General features: G+C 37.6%; 1 protein-coding gene across 6 annotated transcripts in view; it reads left to right on the top strand.

The window, feature by feature from the left end:
* Window positions 1-21183, top strand: part of CAMSAP2 (calmodulin regulated spectrin associated protein family member 2) — a 63491-nt gene that overhangs the window by 38564 nt on the left and 3744 nt on the right. For 4 of the 6 annotated variants that reach the window (XM_015869461.2, XM_015869460.2, XM_015869459.2 and 1 more), the window contains 12 exons: window positions 772-913; window positions 3730-3869; window positions 9129-9222; window positions 10298-10391; window positions 12627-12697; window positions 13433-13502; window positions 14183-16394; window positions 17414-17550; window positions 18023-18243; window positions 19272-19371; window positions 19936-20051; window positions 20906-21024. In XM_015869461.2, the coding sequence (XP_015724947.1) occupies window positions 772-913; window positions 3730-3869; window positions 9129-9222; window positions 10298-10391; window positions 12627-12697; window positions 13433-13502; window positions 14183-16394; window positions 17414-17550; window positions 18023-18243; window positions 19272-19371; window positions 19936-20051; window positions 20906-21024 (3516 nt within the window). The remainder of the gene's footprint in view (window positions 1-771; window positions 914-3729; window positions 3870-9128; window positions 9223-10297; window positions 10392-12626; window positions 12698-13432; window positions 13503-14182; window positions 16395-17413; window positions 17551-18022; window positions 18244-19271; window positions 19372-19935; window positions 20052-20905; window positions 21025-21183) is intronic. The other 2 variants (XM_015869462.2, XM_015869458.2) reach the window with 1 other exon arrangement.

Genomic DNA, 21183 nt, shown 5'->3' with positions numbered 1-21183 from the left:
CAAGAGATAATGAAAAGAAATCCAAGTCCTAAATAACAGTTGTTAAGCGAGCTGTCTCTCCTCCCCCCTCATCCTGCCCCAAAAAGAAAACCCTAAAAATGTACTAATTGCAGGTAAATGCTGTCTTAGCATTCTAAACTGATGAGCCCTTTCTATACTGAGTAGTTTTTCAAAGTATTTCCTTTTTTAACTGGGCTGCTGCCTGGTCTTAGCACTTGACCATTAATGCTGCTTATGTTCTGAACTGGTTGCAGTGTAACACACTAGTAATGAGGTGTAGTTGATGCAGATTTCTGTGTTTCTGAACTTGTTGTTAAGTCAGTTGTGTTACTGAGATTTTGGGAAAGCTTCTCATGCATTACCGTCGTAGTCATTTGTATTGCTGGTGAAGTGGAGCTGTGATCTTCACAGCAGATTGGGGTCTCTCTTTTGTTTACATGAAGATCCCTTCTGGTTGAATAGAAATGAGTACTGGATGACTGGATGTTAAATAAGTTGTATGATATTTAATTTAGCTGTACAGATATCATCAAAATTTGGTAGTTTAGAAGGAAAGTGTCAATGTTGTCATATAGGCTCCTTTCCTCTTAACTATTATTTCTGGCAATCAAACCAAAGCATACAGTTAGTTCTAGGAAATCTGAAACTGAGAATATTGAGTTATTTATTGAGCACTGCCTTTTCACTGAGTGTAAAGCCTGCAATATGAATCTGCTTATTCATATGTTTCAGAGCCTTTGTGTTTCTTAATCCCTTCATTTTGTATTGTAGGCTCGTTACAGGAAGGAACAAACACTGCTCAAGCAACTGCCCTGCATTCCATTGGTGGAGAATTTGCTGAAAGATGGTACAGATGGTTGTGCTTTAGCAGCCCTGATCCACTTCTACTGTCCAGATATTGTTAAACTCGAGGGTATGTCTAACACATCTTAGTTGAAATGTCTCTATTTTATATCTATAAATCTATGTATCTGTATATATATATAAAGGAAGGTGCTGAATAAGATGTGTCAGAGGCAAAGTCTGAGTGTGAGGGTGTAACTTTTTACTTATGGATTTTTAAACTGGAATAAAAAGCATCAAGGTGTCCTTCCACACTGTATTTACTCTTGTGTTGTCGCACTGATACAAGTGCATGACAGTATGTTATTGCAGGTATCGCTGTGGCAATGCTTCTGTTGTCATGCCGCAAAATTTGCAGCTATCTGGAGAACTCTGATTCCTGAAGCTGTGTGTTTTCTTGTGTGTTTGAGCAGTTACAGATATAAACCGTGGAAGGGTCACTTTGTCTTTGACAGAAAAGTAGACAAAGTGTGTAGCTGTGCTGTATAGCAGATGGTTATGTTCAGGGTTTTTCTCTGATAGTTATAAATATCATTATAAACAAGAGCATATGGTGTAGAACATACTAGCGTCATGCTGTTCTACAATAGCAATTTTCAGATGATGAGCAACTTTATCTTTGCACTGTGGCCTGGTTCAAGTCATATCTTCCGCTTGGCAATTGAGAGCGTCTTGCAGCTGTAAAATGTCTTGGCAGCTAACACCCATCATTTTCTGCCTGTGTTCTGTTTGTGATACCTTTGATGTCGTGGGAACACTTGTATATATAGTCATGCTAAAAAATCCAGGAATATGAACAAGGATATAAAGGTACTGGAATATGGATTTCATATTCACAACCACTTTATGGGAAGATTCCAGCCCATTAGCCTTTGAAGATGAAAGGCACTACAATGCATACATTCATCATTATTCTTTGGCTTGTGAATTTTCAAAAACACAACTTTTAGTGTGTATGAATGTTGCAACCAAGTATACACAATTGTATATGGTTTGAGAAAAGTTAGTATTTGGGTTGTGTTTAAGCTGGGTAACACCTTGTTCCTTCTTACTTGTTTTAGTATGAGTGTAATATAGACTTTACATCTCTTACACTATATATTCTTAACAACAGATTCCTTTAGCATCTGTCTTTCAGCACACAACATGACACTTGTCATCTTTGAACTTCGATGTTGTTAGGTGTCTTGCCCTAAAGACATAAAAATGTATGCCATTGTCTCAGAAATGAATTCAAAGATACTCTAAGCAAATAGAAACACTGTAAGAGACTGTTCCAGTCTTCTGTGTTTAACGTGCATCAACTGTAGTATTATCTAAACTTCACTAAGATTTTATCCTCTGTTGGAACTGAGGAAGGAAGATGACGAAGGTGCATATGCAGAAGTGCTTAAAAATGCACTAAAAACAGAGAGAAAAATATGAATCCAGACAACACTGCTCTAAAAAAATGCTTCCTTCTCATTCAGGCTTAATTTAACTTTCAAATCTAGGTTTTCTTCTAGGAATATAAGACTGTGTTGGTGAGACGGAAGACTGGCTACTGCTTGAAATTATATCATTCCTTTCATGACATATCATGTTCAATCTTGAAGCTGTCTCGCTTTTTAAAATCTGTGCTTCTGTTCAGACTGTTGCAGAACCCCACTTGTTTCATGATTTTAAGTCTTATTCTTGTTTCCTGCTGAAATATGCTTGTCGCCTGTCTACATGCATTTGTTGTTCTCCAGCAGCGCCCTAAACTTCAATAGCTTCCTCTAATCTGATGTCTTCTGCTCTGTTTTTTTTTCTGCTGTTTTGCTCAGGCTACCAAATCCAGCCTTTTCAGTCTCACCCTATGAAGTGGATTTCCATTCTTGTTAATATCTTCAATAGTTTTTTCTGCAACTAGTCCACTTCAGGTTCATCTTTCTTGAATGTGGATGGTTATAGTTGCACACAGAAATCCAGACTGGCATCTCATTACTGCATTATACCAAGACTTCCCTGTCACTACTAGAAACACATTTGCTGATGCATTCTAGCATTGTTTGCTCTTTTCATCGCTGTGTAATGCTGAAAGTTCACAAACCATCTTTACATTTGTTAATGCACAATAGCTTCCTTCTCTGTATCAATTTCAGGTACTGAATCATATTAGAATTCCATTAGATTAAATGCATCAGTTTGAAATTTTGCATTACTAATTTTGGTCAGTTTAGCCAAATTTTTTTTCCAATTAACTGTCATAAAAAGAGAACCAGGCGGTTAACTGGGCGTAAGCTGCTTAGAGCTTAGAATGGTGTAACTGCACCATTCCATTCACAGCTATCAGTGCTCAGTTGGAAAGTAGCACCTTGAAACGCACAGGTGGTAATTCATAAATCAGACACTTCTGATTTTCATAAAGACTCACAACAAAGATTGAAATCCACATTAGTTAATATGTGATACTAAACTGATGCTGCATGTATGGGAAAGCTCAGAATGAATGGCATTAAAATGTACTGTATATGCAAAGAGAGCTTGGTGAAGAAGCGTGTGATCCTGTATAGAAAATGTAAACAAAGAAATGTTTTTTAGTGATTGAAATTGGGTTTTTATTATATGAAAATAGCAATCAAGAATAACTGAAGTTTCATTGAAGTCAAAGCAAGAAAAAATAAACTTGGCTACAGTTTAAAGAAAAGTTTAGAAAAATATCGCAAGGTACAAAGCTGCATTAAGGTACAATGTAGTACTGTTATTTCTTAAGTGTATGAAATAGCAAAATAAATCTCCTTATGCAGAAAAGAAAAAATCAGGTTCAGATCTATGCAGAAATGCTCCAGAAATCCAGTGAAAACAAAAGCACTTACAGCAGATCAGGAGCTGTATCTAATCTTCACTTCTGTTCTTCTTTTGTAGATATTTGTTTGAAAGAGACGATGTCTTTGGCTGACAGCCTGTATAACCTACAGCTGATTCAAGAATTTTGTCAGGAATACCTTAACCAGTGTTGCCATTTCAGTCTTGAGGACATGCTCTATGCAGCTTCTTCTGTAAAGGTAAAAAATAAACAAGGAAACACTTAGAAAATGTAAGCAGTGTCCACAGGGCTGTTTCTTCTAGTAGTATTGTCAAGCCTTTTGATCTGCTGCTCTATGGCTGAGTGGAAGAGCGTATTGCATCTCTTGTGGTACAACAAGCAACAAATTGCAGCAGGATGTAGAACTACTTTCTTTTGGCAGCTGTCGGTCTACTAATTTTAATCTGTTTTCAAAAAAGTACATTTTTACTGACTTGGATTTTGTGCAAAATGATTTCACTCTTCTTTCTTACTGTTGTCTTTCTAAGATTCTAATCTTTTCAGAAGAGTAAAATCATTTGGTTATCCTGTCGTTTCTAAGCAGCATGGAAATTCAGAGTAATTGATTTATTTCTTGTGCGATTGTAACTTCAGTTCTTCATTATTGTGGGGTTTTTTTTTCCCTGTATAAATGCTCTTTATTTTCTTAAATTTCTTGTTGGCCTGCCTTTAGGGAATGAAATATTATTTTTATGGAGTCAGCATATCCATTGCAGATGGTCTGTAATTGGTTTCTAAATATCTGGGTCATTTCACTGCTTTTTATGATTTTTACAGCACTCTCACAAGCTGAGTCACAGAGGCTGGAGCCTGAATACAGACAGCTTTGTTGTCTCCTGTAGGGTTGAACCCAGTCCTTTTCAAATAAATAATAAGCTGCCAGGATGAGTAAGGGCAGCAGGACCAGCCCCTCTAAGTCTAGACTACTTTGCTGTTGTTCTTTTTGTGTATGCAAAGCTGCCTGATGACTGCTTTCAATCAGCTTTTGGTGTTTTGAAATTTTATATAAATTAATTTACCTGTGTACTTGTAACAAGTCTGTTGTATTTGCAGCCTCTCTTGTCTCTGTTTTCCCATGTGGTCCTGTAGGTGTAATGGGAGATACTGGTTTGAACCGCATCACAAACCAGTATAAAATAAGAAGCTTAGTATAAATATTTTGTCAGTATCCCAGTGCATCATTTTAGACGCTTCTAAAATGCTACAGGCTCAATAATTTTGCTGTTTCTGAACAGTGTTTTTATAGGGAATTTAAAGTTCCTTCAAAGATTTTGAGTATTTCTAGAACTGAGAAAGGGCCCTTTGTGACCATGTTTTTACAGGTTGCTGTGGTGTGGATACTTATTTAGATGTAAATTCTACACAGTTGGACTGCCAAGTTTTTCTTTTAAACCTTGACATGGAAACTTTGGCTTGTGCTATGAACTCGGTTTTTCCAGTGTTTAGAATAATTTACTTTCAAAATGAATGCACAGTTAAAGGAGCTCTTTTAAGCTTTGCAACACATCTGATTAAAGGGGGTTTTAGGAAGTTTATATGTTCCACAAAGAATTTCATTGTCACTTGGAAAAAACTTATCTCCCAAACAGGTATTTTAAATATTACAGACTGAATTAAACTGGTCTACAAAATTAATATCCTTAAGAGTTTTTAGGATTTCTAGCATTGTGCTTTCAGGTGTCAGCCAACAAAAAACTGTCTTTCTTTTCAGGGTGACTCATGCTGTTCAGTAGGTGGCACTATGACACTTCGTGTAAAAGTCTGTTATGCTCTTAATGGTGCCAGAAATAACAAAAGAGAATCAAACCACTGATATGTTGCTGGAAAAAGCATCAAGAAAAAAAGGAGTTGAATTTTTTAGGTATGACAGTGCTTGCCATAGAAATTACACCAGGTATCCTGACTTGGTGCTGAGTGGTCAATCACTGAGTGCATACCCTACAGTCTTTGATGGAGTCAGTGTAAGGTGCATCACAATAGCAAACACCTTCTGCTAATTACATTGCTATTATTAATAGAAGAAATCCATTAATAGCAGACTGCTGTTCACCTCATGCATTCATTTCCTCACACAAGTCATTCTTGCACACTGACTCAGTTATTTTCATTGGGGTGGAGCAATGCTTGGGAAGCCAGCAGTGTCCTCTCAGAAGTAGGGACTGCGGGAGCCACTAGTGGCTTTTTGGAAGGTGTCCAGAGAGTGTCTCAAGAGGCCTCCTCTCTCACTAAGAGTGTGTATAGGTATGTATGTATGTAATACATTTGTGTAGTTGGTCTGCACAGAGCAGCTGCTGCTTTCTTAGCGCAGGCCCGAGTCTGAACTGCTTAGAATCTGAATTAAGCTCATGGGTACTTTATTTTGTACCTAGTTACTAACAAGAGCTGACAGAGCAAACGTTTGCCTTGTAAACCAAGTGGAGAACATGGTTCCAGAGCTTCTTTTCACTGGAGAAAATCTGCTGAATTGAGCAGAACAGACCATCTAAAGAATTAAAATACGTTGCATTTGAGCACTTGTGAATATATGCACTTTCCTATGTAAAGGAGTTGGTGACTTAGGTAACAACATGCGTAGAAGGTATAATGAGCGTCCTCTGTGATGTGAAAAATGATTGTTGTATATATTGCATAGGTTAATCCTGGAAATTAAGGACTTGGCTTCATCCAGTAGTGCTGTGCAGCTTTCCCTCTTATCTCAAGGCAGCTGTGCAGATGAGGCTGCTGCCCTGTGTAAGCCCATATAAGCGTGCATCTGGGCTCTGTAAGGACCCAGAAGAGCAGCTGGCTGTGCTTGGTGAGGCACTTGGGAATGGGTGGAGAGGGATAGCACAGGGGCTACCTTCGCATCTGGGTGGTTTAAAAGGAGTAGAGATCAGGAGGAAGTTTCAACCAGTGAATAGTTTAAGGGGTTTCCCTCCCTAGAAGGACCAGACCCTCCTCAGTCATTACTTGAAGGGAAACAGTGGGCTTTTATTTCACTGATGTTAGTTGGCTTTGTTCTTTGTTCCAATCTGGAATAAGATATACTGGAATTTGCAATTGGAATTGTTGTGGCAATTGTTAACCTGTAGTGGAACATACGGCAAACATGTAGCAGATGGACTACTTGCAGAAGGGTCTTTTCCACAGAGTTTGAAACACTCCAGTTCTCTTTGGTCTGGACACGTTTGTCCTGACACTTGACAACATGCAAGCTACTGGTTTGCATTTCAGGCGTCCTTTCCTGGCCTACAGAGCAGAGATCTTAACATGCCTTTTGATTTGAATTTTACAGTGGATTTTTATGTTCATTTTGAGAATGCCTGATGTACCTATGGCTGCTTTTCCAATCAAATTTATTGGGTTTTAATTTGATTATAAGTGGTTTGCATGGTTTATATACATGATCTTGCAGTTGTTCTCCAAACGTGCATATCTAAAACATATGAATATTACAAGGGATGTAGCTTAGTTTGAGTGACAAGACTGGATGCACTATTTCTGTTTTTCATAATTTCCATTCTAAATGTTGAAAATAGAGGTAATTAAGAGAAAATTTATCTTTTTAGTGTATGTTTTTTGTAAATCAAGCTTCCTTATGTCTTTCTTTGAGGCAGAAGCAAGTAATAACTTAAGGCCTCATATTAAAAATAAGGGATGTTTTCTAGTAGCAGAAGATACAATAGCAAGAATGCAGCTACTGATATATCTTACTACATGCAACTAATGAGCAGTCTGCAGGTGGAAATATAAAACTTGAAAAAGTACAGCAGATGGTTTTAGTGTAAGTGAAGCTGCAAGTCTGCCATCTGCTGAGCAGTATTTGCAGCCTGCGTGAACTGTTCAGAGCTTAGTTCTGGACTGGTTTTCCAACTAATGAAATACTGTTATGTTTCAGATTGTTCCTGGGTGTATGTGCATGTAGTGATCACATATGACAAGCTACTAGAACTTGCTGGCATGATCAAGGCAAGATCTGTGGAAATAATATCTGCGTTCTGTCCAGCACTGTTACTGCAGGCCCACAGTTAGTCCATCCAAAAAACAAATAAAAAATTAAGCTATTGGTTGTCTGTCTTCCCCGTGGATAATGATTAACGTACTTTTCTGACTACAAATAACATAAGGGAAAATGCAGATTCCAACATGATATTTCATCACAAAACGTCAGCATAGCCTGAGTAGTAATGGAGCTGTGCAGCCAACACTTTCACTTTTCTTTGTTAAGTGCTGCTCTGGGTTATGGAAAAACAAGCTTCATTTCAGCAGCTCAGGACTGCATAGAAAATACTTTCAGAAGAAACATCTGAGACCTTCATAGAACAGCCGCACTATTCAGTCCTGGTCTCCACATAGAAATAGGAATTGCCATATTTAAATACAGTACTACTTGAGATGGGAACAAAGCCATGATGAGAACATGTTATAATTTCATAGTAAAAAATATTTCAAGTTAGAAATGTACAAGTTTCAGGGGAAGGAAGGCTTGAAAGTATTAACAGATGGCATAGAAATTGTAACATTAGAGACCATATTTTGTCTGAAAGGTAGATACTGTTCTGTTGATGTGTATTCTCTTCTGGTTGTATCAGAGTGCTACAGGTTAGTATTTAGCTTGCACAGAAAAGGTTTTGCTATGCATCTTTTCTCATTCCATTTCTACTGTGCTGAACAATCCGATAGAGTGTTTTTCCTGGTCTATTCATAGCTTGTCTTTAATAACTGTGGCAACATCTGGCTGATCCCTTCACTGTCTACTAAACTACATGAGCAGCTTTCATTCTAAGAGCATCCCTTCTCTGAAGTGGAGGCTTATCTGCATTAGAGATGTCCAGGAAAAATGAATCTGAATCAGAATTGTCAGATATTTTAAATTACATTTTGAAACTTACTGATACTAAATGAAATCATCTCAATTCTGTATGAAACATTTCCTGTTTTACAATTTGGTTGATTTGATAAAGATATCCTTACACCTAATGTGTATACTTGTTTTCTGTAATGAATTGATATTTAGTGTTTATGTCAGATGTTTATTTGCTGTCCAAAAACTCAAGATTTCTTTCTGCTTAAAACAGCCACTAACTGGGAGATTGACAGCAGAAAGCTTGCAGACCTTACAGTCACATATACCTGAGCCAACCAGAGATCTTTTTTGCTGAAAAAGGTTAAAATAAAAGTCCTGTACTGCTGCTGCTTTTACTTCCTTAGGGCTTTTTTTTTTTTTTTTTTTTAACCTTTTTTTTTTTTTTTTTATGTGTGGAAATGGCTAACCTATTTGATAGGCATCCTGTGTGCCTCCCTAGTTAGGGATGTTAGATAGATGGTACTGTAAGTCACCATTACTCATTGCATTTTTTAAGGTGATGTGAATGTAGACTGGATGAAACAGAGATGGATCCCAAACACTGTTTATTCTCTTTGCCTGCAGTTATGGGTTGTGTTTTAACATATATTTCTTCAATTCTTTTACCTGTAGAGCAACTACATGGTGTTCATGGCAGAACTGTTCTGGTGGTTTGAAGTGGTGAAGCCATCGTTTGTACAACCTCGTGTTGTCGTGCATCCCCAAGGTAACTACATAAAGGACTGGTTTTCATATGCACGTTTTTAATATGTATGAGTTCAGATTACTGTAGCGTTCCCAAATGCTGTGAATATCTCTGTTAACAGGATTTGGCATTGTACCACCCCTTAAAGAAGCAAAGTACTCTTTCCTCGTGTTAACCTTCGTCTCATCTCATAAATCATAATTAGTTTTTGTTGTTTACTACAAAAGCCTCATTTGAATTATAGTGGCATAATCATTGGCAAATTTTCCTGACCTAAATAAGCCTAGAATCTATTATGCCCTTGCAGGGATTATATCCAGAATCAGGAGTCAGGATCAGAATTTAGCCTGAAAAACTGTATGTCTGAGGAAGAGTTTCTAAGAGAAAGAAACAGAAATCTGGAGGAAGCAGATAAAAGGATAACTTGAGGCTTGCGCTTTGCACCTGGATGCAAGGCACAGGCTTTTGTTGGAAAACTGACAGATTTAAATCCAGTTCTCAAATAGATCTTGAGATAGTAAACATAGAGTTCATGGTATTTCAAGCATTCATACAACAGTAATGTGATTGTCTCTCCAGGAGCTGGGAAGTAAATTCTGTTGTGTGACCTTTTTTTGTCTGTTTGTTTATATAATTTATAACACAGAAAGAGATTATAAAGGTATTTTTTTAGTATTGCTAACTAATTCAAGTGATGGCCAAAATACTGTTTCCCACATGGAACGTCAGTCTAGGTTTGTGGGGAAGAAAGTTGTTTTGTTGTTTTTTTTCTAACAGAAAACCAGCTATTTGAGAATATTTAAAAATAAAAGAACACTTAAATATTTTTCATTTGAAAATAATAATAATGCTGTGTCTCATAATGAGATTTCTTTCAATGTTTCCTTTGCCTTCTCTAGTCAGTCAATATGAAGACTGTGGAAACGAGACGGTAAACCTGAAAGGAAGTGACTGCTTTTTCAGTCTATATAATGAAATCTCCGAACATTTGATTTTTAAATCTTTAGAAAGAATTACTTCAGATTATTTCAGAAATCTTTTCTGGTCTGGATGTTGAACTAAACTATGGTAACTTGAGCTTTGTTCTTCTTGGCAGCTGAACCTGTGAAAGATGCAGCTTCTGCTCACAGTATGAATGCTAACAGAAGAAATTATGTGGATAGTCCATGTGGTTCTGACTTAGTAAACAGGTAAAGCCAGAGACTCAGTAGTACCCCTTCACAATCTTTTAATCGTTCTCTTGACAGGGTGAAGGAAGCCTTTCAGTGATCTGATCTGAACCTAGTGAATGGGAGGTAGAGTTACATTATGTTTATAAAGTGCGGTCAAAGGTTTATTGATGGCTTCTAAACTGACACAGAAAGGACAAAATTAGCATTTTAATTGAATATTCAGCAAATTCTTCCTTGCCAGCCCTTGTTGATTGTTGTTTTTTATTTAGGAATCTATACCACCTTTGTATTAGGGAATACAGTTTCTTACAGTCATAAAATGGCATGATTCTGAATTGTTCTTTTGCATGTATCTCATGTGTTTCCCATGCAGACAATGAAGTTATTTTAGTGTAAATGAAGCTACTATGCCAGGAGAAAAATAAACTGTAGTTTTCAGTATACTTTTTGGAACAGAGAGGTTCCCAAGGCCAGTTCACACTGTGCAAAGCTACTGCAAGCAGTCCAGTGAAGGTCTTAGCTCTTTATTTTATCCTTCCTTTCTACAGAGCGTATCCCTGCTCTGACAAGTTCCAGTAGTAACAAAGGATCTTCTTCATCTAAAAAAATACGTACATTTTGTCCAAGTGTGTATGTTTTGTCTGTACTGATTCGTAAATTGAAGAGGATTTACTGAGAGCTTTGAGTTAAGCGTCTGAATTCAATTCATAAACAAACCAGTACCGTTCCAAATTGAACTATCAAGTCCGTAAGTTGCCACCGTTGTGTTTTGTAACATGGCGTATTTTTCCCAGACTTGTTCAGTAAAAAATCACTGTGAAGTCTGTATGGTTGGTGGTGAGTAATGCATTCTGCAGTCTCATTACAGCACTTGTTTAGTCTCTCTAAAAGCGGTGGAGATGTTTTGGTGCTGGAGTTATTATGAGAGCAACCTGTAAGTAGTAGAAAGAGCTACATCTTTATTCGTAGACCGATGTACTTTATACAACGTGGTAGTACTTCACAGGATCAATAGATGAAGAAGAGGCCTGAGGAGTTAATTCAGGCACTAGAAATCTAATGTGTAGGCTGCATTTTGCCATCAGCCAACATTGCTCTGAGTGCAGTATGTCTTGGTCCTGGCTTTCATTCTTGTTCCAACTGGTCGTTCCTGCCTGCTTTTCTGTTTGATGTAGTCACTTCAGTACACAATGACAGGAGCAAAAAAAAAAAGTAACCCAGTCAGAGAAAGTAAATGTTTTTTCTGCTGGCTGAATTACAGCAGTGACTCAGGGTAGACTCAGTGCAGAGCCAGAGCAGTACAGAGGAGTGGGTCTGAGGTAGCACACAGTTATACAGTTATAATGCCTGAGTTGCCATGGAACCACAGTCTTGGTGCCAAAATCAGTTATTTACTGAGAGAAAATGAATCATGAAGATTTTTTTGTGGTAAAACAAATTTTCAGATTAAATGCATACTTGTATTAAGGTAATTTAGAAATACTGATTTAAAAGCTTTCACGGAAATCTCAAATGCCATTTAAAACAGATATGTTTGGCCTTTGTGCAGTGTTATTAACACCAAAAGTCATGCAATAAAGGGAAACTGTTTAGAGTAGTTGTAATGTATACTTACAGAAGATGGTGTTGTATACTATAAACTAACGATGTTTTCCTTAAATTGACAAGAATATCCTCCCCACAAATATTCTTTAGAAACATTTCTAAAGCACACTGTATCTAAACTATAAAGGCACAAGGTCTTGAAAGCTAATTACTGAAAAAAAAGAGTTTGGGAGTGAACAAAATTCAGAACATGAAAAGTTTTAATCCACCATGTTTTGAAGTCTGACTTCTTTACATGTTCTACATACAAAAGCATATATCTTGGTGCATGTCTGTGTTTGGTACTGAAGAGACGCCTGGTTCCAGTCACTGCATTATGAAAGCCTATTCTGGATTCAAACAGGTAGGCTATTACAAACCTCTGTGAACTAAAAAAAAAACAAACTGTTTTAACTAGAAAGGGAGAGTAGAACTACTGTTCTAGTGATGAATATTATTACTGTACTTAATGTATCTGTCACAGAATCTCCTTTATCCGCTCCTTGCACGTACTGCTGTTGAAACACAAAAATGGCAGGTTAAGCAATGGGAAAGAGAGTTGTGTGAAGACTGTGGTATCCTTTGTTGGCCCAGGACATTAAGACTTGCTGTACTTTTATAATGTGGCTTTTGATGTATTACTTCTGAGTCAATGTTTCTTGCTTATAGATTGGAAAGTCCAGGTTACACGCCATCTCACCAACTGCATACACCCCAGCAGCCTTATTCATCTGTCCCAGGTAACATTTTACAAATGGATATAAGGGGTAATGAGACAAGATGCCACTCTCTGAGTAAACCACTACGTTATTCAAATTTCTTCAAAACTTATTCAAGCCAGATGTTGCTGGGATAGTCTTTCATAAAAGGCTACGGAATGAGTTCTGAAATTTGTAAAATATACAAATGGGGAAGTTTGTGCTTGTACCGCTTGCATTTTTTTATTTGAATTCACTTTCTATTATGTGAAATATGGCTTACAACAATTATCTTTAGTTTACTTTAGTAGTATTTGTAGTAATACTAGTTTCCCCAAGGACAAGTCCTGGCTGACCAACCTTCTCTGGCCTTCTATGGTGGCACAACTGCCCAGAAAGGTGTGGTGGATGCCCCATTCCTGGAGACATTCAAGGTCAGGCTAGACCAGACTCTGAGCAACCTGATAAAGCTGTAGATGTCCCTATTCATTGCAGAGGAGCTGGACTAGATGACCTTTAAATGTCCTTTCCAACTCAAATGCTTCTATGATTCTATATTTTACTCAATAATAAGTTCTTTGATGTCTAAGGAGTATAACATATATATATACAGGATGAAATTAATTAACTCAGTTGCTCACGTTGTGTTCTCAGAAGAAATTTCTGCTGTTGCAACATTTTAAGTATTGAAACAAACTAATTTGTTAAAGAAAAAGAAGTAACTGCTATGAAAAATCATACTAATGTTATCTTGGATTCCGTTTTAATTTCACTTAGGAGTCATCAGAAGGTCAACATCAATGTCTTACGTAGATGGCTATGTAGGGACATGGCCAAAAGAAAAAAGGTAAGTAGTCTTGCCATAGGAATTGGTTAGAAAGTGATTGTGTTGTAAATTCTCCATTGCAATTTGAATTTTCAAAATCTGGTAATTAGTTTACAAAAGTAGAAAGCAAAGAGAAAACTGTCATGGACTGAGGATTCAATAATAGGAAACAACCTTAAATAAATTATTTTAAAAATCATTGGTGTTAAGTATGTTTACGTTTACCTACTACAGTTAGCCAAATGAGTTAAGAGTCACATTGCTAATGAGTTCAGTAGCATCACAAATGCTATTTATTTCTATATAGTAAGAACAGTCAGGCTGGAGAAATGTCTCCTTTTTCAGTTACAACAGTCATAAACTCTGAATGTACAGAATGTAAGCTTGAGTTAAAATGGTGAGAGTTAAAAATGAAGGGTTATTCTGCAAGTCTTTTCACACCTTCATTCTGATCTAGACTGGTGATTTTTGTATTCTTGAAGTGCTTCAAACTAATTTGAAGCTACTAAAGAAAGTGTTATTAGATTCTATTCTATTGTGCACTTTTAATGTATTCTGTTTGCAAATGGAGTGGGTCAAAATATGGTACATGTAACAGTCCATTTAATACTACAGTATTCAAGTAACCTGTAGAACAAATATGAATATTTTGTTATTAATCATGAGTTGCTCAGTTATTTCCTGTATTCTTATCTTATAAGGTCATCGTTACATGGAGTTTCATTTGACATTTCTTTTGACAAAGAAAAAAGCATTCCAGTATCTTCTTCAAACAGAGGTATTACTAGATCTGTGAGCAATGAAGGCCTTACGTTAAACAACAACCGTGTGCCCAAACATATTAGAAAAAATCTGTCCTTCAGACCAGTAAATGGAGAGGAGGAGAATCAAGATATTGAAGAGGAAAAGGACACAGTATCTCATACAGACACAAAGGCCCATCATTCTTTTACCACAAATAAAAGAAATGCCAATGAAAGCAGTCGCTGCAGGTTTCCAAACGGAGCTTTGCAAAACAGAGCAGTTCTGGATGAGTTTGGCAATCAGATTGAGACACCAACAATTGAAGAGGCTTTGCAGATAATTCATGACACTGAAAAATCTCCCAGAGTTATCCAGACAGACCAAATTACAAATGGGTTCTTTCTTCACAATCAGGAAATGAGCATCTTGAATTCAAACGTTAAGCCAAATCAGCCTACCCCTGATCTGATCACAGATACAAAAGGTGCTTTAAGTCCCGTGACTGACAATACAGAAGTCGATACTGGAATACACGTTCCTTCGGAAGATATTCCAGAGACTATGGATGAAGATTCTTCTTTAAGAGATTATACTGTAAGCATGGACTCTGATATGGAAGAACCATCCAAATTTCTTCAGGATTATGACATAAGAGCTAGCAATCACAGAGATCAATTAAGTCCCTGTCCCAGCTCAGTAAGTACCAAATCGCAGGCTGGCAGCAGTGCTTCTTCAAGTTCAGGGGTTAAAATGACTAGTTTTGCAGAGCAGAAATTCAGAAAGTTGAATCATACAGATAGTAGAAGCAGTGGCAGCAGTTCTCAGAAAACCACACCAGAAGGTTCTGAGCTGAATATTCCTCATGTGGTTGCTTGGACTCATATTCCTGAGGAGGCATCTGTTCCTCAAGGAAGAGACACTACACAGTTACTGGCTTCAGAGCTGGTACATCTTAGGATGAAGCTGGAGGAAAAGAGACGAGCGATTGAAGCCCAGAAGAAGAAAGTTGAAGCTGCTTTCACTAAGCAGCGGCAGAAAATGGGAAGAACGGCATTTCTTAACATTGTGAAAAAGAAAGGCGACGGAGTATCACCTCTCCGAGAAGAAGCAGCAGGAGCTGAAGATGAGAAGATATTCACTGACAGTAATAGACTGAAAGAAAGAGAAACTCAAAAAACGGATGAACAAACTAATAAAGCTTCAGAATTGCTGAAAGAAAACGCTGAAAATTCTCACAACAAATGGTCCAAGTCTCCTGCTACTCCTATGGATGCTGAAAAGCAGTGGAATTTAGCGAGCCCCTCAGAGGAAAATTATAATGAAGGAGATATCTTAGAATATACCAAATCTATTGAAAAGCTAAATTCTTCCTTACATTTTCTACAACAAGAAATGCAACGTCTGTCCCTTCAACAGGAGATGCTGATGCAGATGAGAGAGCAGCAGGCTTGGGTTATTTCTCCTCCTCAGCCTTCTCCTCAGAAGCAGCTTCGGGAGTTTAAGTCTTCATCGAGGCAAATGGGAGCTCCATCTCCCGTTGCACCTTTCTCACAGGAATCTCCTCGCTCTTCACATCAATCTCCACAGTCATCCAATAGGAAGAGTGCATCTTTTCACATAAAAATGCAAAGGACTCCTAGGCCAAATGAATTGAAAATAACACCTTTAAATCGTACCTTGACTGCCCCAAGGTCTGTGGATAGTCTTCCTCGCTTGAGAAGATTTTCTCCAAGTCAGGTTCCCATTCAGACTAGATCGTTTGTTTGCTTTGGAGATGATGGCGAACAGCTAGATGAACCTCAGTTGAAGGGAAGTCTTTTGAAGGAAGTCAAGCCTACGGAAGAGGCAGCAAAAGAAGAAGGACCAAAATTTCCGAAGAAGTGTGAACAGAAGTCGGAGGAAAAGGAGATTAAACCCCTGGAATCCAGTGTTTCTGAAGTATTATCTCAGCCCATCGTAGAAACCGTCTGCCTCACCCCAAATGAAGATCAGCTAAGCCAACCGGTATTACCAACAGCTGCTCCCAAAACAGCTAACTTAATTGAAGTTTCCCTATCAGATTTGAAGCCACCAGAAAACAAGGAAGTATCTGTTGAGAAATACGAAGGTGAGAGCGATAGAGAACAATTTGAGGATGACCAGAAAGTGTGTTGTGGATTCTTTTTTAAGGTAAGAGAACTACCTGACGTGTATGTTTGCTGCACAGCTTCCTCTGAAAGGGGAACTACTTGGTTCAGATACGGCGTTTCAGTCATGACTTTGTATTGAAGTCAAAGCAACTATAAATGTGCAAGCATATCTTCTGCTTTTGATGAGTAATTGACAGCATAAGAGCGGTCAGATTCTAGTGTATTGCAGTTCTGAGCATGGCAGAGTGTCCCCTTTCCTGGTCACGGGAGAATGCTTGGGGGTTTTGGTGAGGAAGATGTGTGCCGAATGTACATTTCTTTCTAACGTAAGCTTTTGTGACCTTAATTAAATATGCTTACTTACCTTTTCAACTCTTACTTCCCCATTCCATGCCCAAGTGTAACTACAGCGTGGGTTTAATATCTCAGTTGTTCACTGAGGAGCATTTATCTCTCTGTTGCCTACCTATGGGAGTACAGTCTTTTGAGACTCCCTTTTGAAATTAAAAGTTATATTCATGGTGGCTTTTAGCTATAATATACATAGGAGAGGGATGTCTAGACAATGAAAGCCAGAAAGATTTAGCTTTCCTGTCTTGGAATACCTCAAAATCTTGCAACAAAAGGTGAAAGGACACGTGCCCTTCTTGTCTGGGAACATTCTCAGTTCTAAGAAAACATCTGGCTTGATCAGCAGAAGTTATTTTATACGCTGCCTTGTTATTGCTTTTTGTGACAAATTGCCTTCATTTCCATGTAATCTTCCAAAGCTGAACACAGGAGTTTATGAGGTCTTGTGTCTGACTCTAAACTAGAACATTGCACTTAACAATTTTTTTCATCCCAATGTTCAATTTTGTGTTTCACTTAGGAAGTAAAAATTCCTTTTTAGTATTCTTAAGGAAAATCTTTTGAAATTAATTTGTTTCTACTTATCTCCAAACTGTGTTAAGATACTGCAATCCAATCTAGAGTTAAGTGTATAATGACAAAATCAGTTGATTAATGTAGACATATTAATATTTGGGTCCTTTTTCCTTCAAATACTGTTGCTGCTAGGATGATCAAAAGGCAGAAAATGATATGGCAATGAAACGAGCCGCATTACTGGAGAAGCGTTTGAGAAGGGAAAGAGAGACTCTGCTTCGAAAGCAGCAGCTGGAAGCAGAGCTGGAACATAAGAAAGAAGAGACAAGGTAAAACTAACTAAGTATCCTTATCCAAATGGCAGGTAACCACAAACATAGAAATGTCATAGTTAACAGCGTAATTTCTATGTCAAATTATTCATCTCAATATATCCAAGGCTATTTAGTGCTGGAGCCAAATGTGCTTAGGAGCCTAGCTGAAGATGTGCCAGCTGGTCCTGTGAAATCAGCTGGTGGTCTCAGTCCATAGCTTACATTGAACATTAGCCCTGCTAACCTGATTGATGCCTCTCAGATCGTTATCCTGCCCTGCACTTGAAATTCTGAGGGAGGGCTCATCAGTGTGGGCTTCAGTCTGCACAAATGTACAATGGCAAGTTCCTCCATTCCTCTTATTGATGTCTGAGAACTCTTAAGCTCTGAAAATCTAATATTTGTGTTTAGCTCATTGGCAGTGTGCTGACTATAACCGTTACCTTGGAAAGTTGCTGCTGTTGAGTTTATCTGATGATTTCTTTAGACGCAAAACAGAAGAAGAACGTCAGAAGAAGGAGGATGAACGAGCACGGAGAGAATTCATTAAGCAAGAATACATGAGAAGGAAACAACTAAAGCTTATGGAAGAAATGGATACTGTTATAAAACCACGTTCTCTGTCAATCAAACAAAAAAAGCCACGTCCAAAGTCTATTCATAGGGATCATGTTGAGTCACCTAAGACACCTGTCAAAGGTCCACCAGGTAACCCATGTTCATGTGGAAAAAGAGTCTGTTCATGCTAAAACACCAGCATAGGTTTTGGTACTAACAAGCACGTGCATTTAGAAGTGTCATGTGCTAAACTGAAGCTGCACATGTCAAAACCAGAGAGCAAAATTTGTCAATAGAAATAAAAATATGAATGTCACTTACCTGCTATGCGTGCATGCATATGTTAAGAAACAGAAGTGTTTAGCTGTATGAAAACCTGTAGAAACAGCAGTGTTTGCAACAAATTTCGTACACTCATAAGTATTCTTACCAGTCACTAATCTCTTCTCATACCTGTCAAACTTAAGAACGAATAACACTTGGCAGAAAGGAGGTTGATAAATAAAACAATCATTGTAAAGTAGGAGTGCTTAGGCTCCTGATCAATACAGTCAGAATTACATTTCTCTTGTTTGGTATTTTTATTCTGTTTAACTTGGTTAGCTGCTGCATGTGTAGTTATGAGCATCATAGCAGCAGCAATCATGTGGAACAAATTCATTTAGTTATCTGATGACTACAGCAGTGATTGAAAGAAATCTTGCCAATTTACAGTTAGAAGAAGGTAACCAGACTGCTGTTATCCTTTTTTGTTACAGCCTTGTTATGTTACTGGATTTTCTCTAGCAGCTTCCCTTCATCTTCCAATGAAATTTAAGCTATTTCATTAATGCTTTCCTAGAGTCCAGTGTAAGCTTTAAATGAAATCTCTGAAGTTTTTGTGTTTTTTTTTAATGAGGGCTTTTTAACTTTTATTGCACTCTTTGATTTGGGTGGTGCCCATGTTCATGCTTCACATTAATGCTTAGTTGCAGACTATCCCAGATAGCTGCAAATGATTGTGTGTCAGAAAGCGTTGTGAATACAGAGTACCAAATATGCATGCAGGTATATCATGTACTGGAGTAAGAGTAGCATACATAAAAGTGCTTAGAAACTTTTGGATGCTGGTGTTGGGTCTAATGAACAGACTCTGCTACTTGCATAGATTTTTAAGCTTTAACTTTGTTTTTATCCAGGTTCACAGCTTTATCGTGTTTTTTCAGTATCTAGTCTTTCACTGGCATCGTTGAATACAGGGGACAATGAGAGTGTGCAGTCAGGCAAGAGAACGCCAAGGTAAAGCTAAAATAACCACTTGTTTTTTAGAGAAATCATCTATATAAAATTAACATAGATTTGAAAGAGGTGATCTGTATATTTCCTACTTGAGAACAGGTATATTTTTCTGATGTAAGACATAGATTGTTTCCACTCTCAGGCATTAGGAAATAAAACCGTGGACATTTATCTCATTAACTGTACCAAGTAAACAAATGGGGCAGCTGTCAATGAGGCGCAGATGTGGCCTCTTGAATTCACCTGTTTGTAGTTCAATCTCAAAGTGAATATTTTACTAAAGCAGTGTGCTACGTGCAGCTCCGTAGCTTCTTTTCTCTCTTAACGTACTAACTTATTTTCTGTGATTTCCTGTAAGTGGTGGTACAGGAAAGAATTGTGTTCACTGGGACACAGGAATATGTTTTGCATTTAGAAATACCTGAAAATGAAATCAGAGATAATGATTCGTAGTGAATTTCAGAAACGAGTCGTCTTCATGTGTGTTCTGTAAAAGTATACAGAATGTGAATTTATCCTCTTAATATTGGTGTTTTTAAAACAGTTTTTAAAACTAATGTTTAGGTCTGAGTCTGTGGAAGGTTTCATATCTCCGAGTCGCTGTGGTAGTCGTAATGGTGAAAAAGATTGGGAAAATGCATCTACAACTTCTTCAGTCGCCTCTGCTACAGAATACACAGGTCAGTGACAACAACATTCAGAAAAGTACCTTTCTGTTGGTGGTTCTGTGCATGAAAATGTTCTGATTGCCTGTGTTGGGAATTCTAAAACTTGATGAGGATGCTTCCATAGCAATGAAAATATCTAAAACATGGTTATCATGCAAGATGAAAATTTGAAGTACGTAATAAAGGTACTGACTCAGTAGCATTTATAAACTGCAGTTAGGCTCAGAACAGCAGATGGACTCAAAAGTTACTCTGTGCATTTCAATCCTTCTAGCGAGTCAAGAGAAGTTGAAATTCAAGCTCAATTTAGAGTAGCGTGATAAAAAGCAAAAACAAAAATGCAACAGGAAAATAGTTTTCTTAGTAATGTGAACTTAAATATTCAGGGCCTTTGTTTCAAACAGATCCTTTGTGGTTTATTAAAAACTTCACAGTCTGCCTCCTAATTCTTTATTATATTATGAATGCAAAGATAATGGCGTCTTCATCCATTTTCTCCAAACATACACCATAGGATAATGCAAAGATCTTGCACCACCATCGTTAGAAAGACTTTTTTTGCCCACCTAATATCACTTTGTATGGTAAATAGTAAAATAGTGCTGAGTGTTTTTATGTCAGCTTCTAGGGAGTTCATGTTTGATTGATGGGCCGGTGGAGTTCTATTTGTGATGGCAGGCACTTGTTAGTAATGAAAGAATGGTGTTTTATTTCTTTGTGAAATTTGTGAGCTTTATTTCATTTATTTCTAGATTTGTGTTTTCGTGCATCTAAAAGGTTAATAGCAAAAGTACTTGACAGTATTTAAAGTAACGCTTTGCTGGGTTATTGACTAACTTATCTGACTTAACGTTCTTCCCCCGCAGGACCAAAGCTTTTCAAAGAACCCAGTGCTAAATCCAATAAGTACATAATTCAGAATGCTCTGGCACATTGCTGCTTGGCTGGAAAAGTGAATGAAGGTCAAAAGAAAAAGATACTGGAGGTAAGGGGATTTTTCCTCTAAAGCACAAATGCCTGTCAAACCACAGCTAAGATACTAGGAAGACACATTGAATATAAATGCAAATATTGAAAGGTACTCTTATAACTAAAGCTACTTTTTGGAAATAGCAAATGAGAAGTCAATACAGACTCCTTTAGT

Source organism: Coturnix japonica, chromosome 8 (genome assembly GCF_001577835.2).
Source record: "Coturnix japonica isolate 7356 chromosome 8, Coturnix japonica 2.1, whole genome shotgun sequence".
NCBI classification, from domain to species: Eukaryota; Metazoa; Chordata; class Aves; order Galliformes; family Phasianidae; genus Coturnix; species Coturnix japonica.
This window is presented reverse-complemented; position numbering and strand designations above follow the sequence as displayed.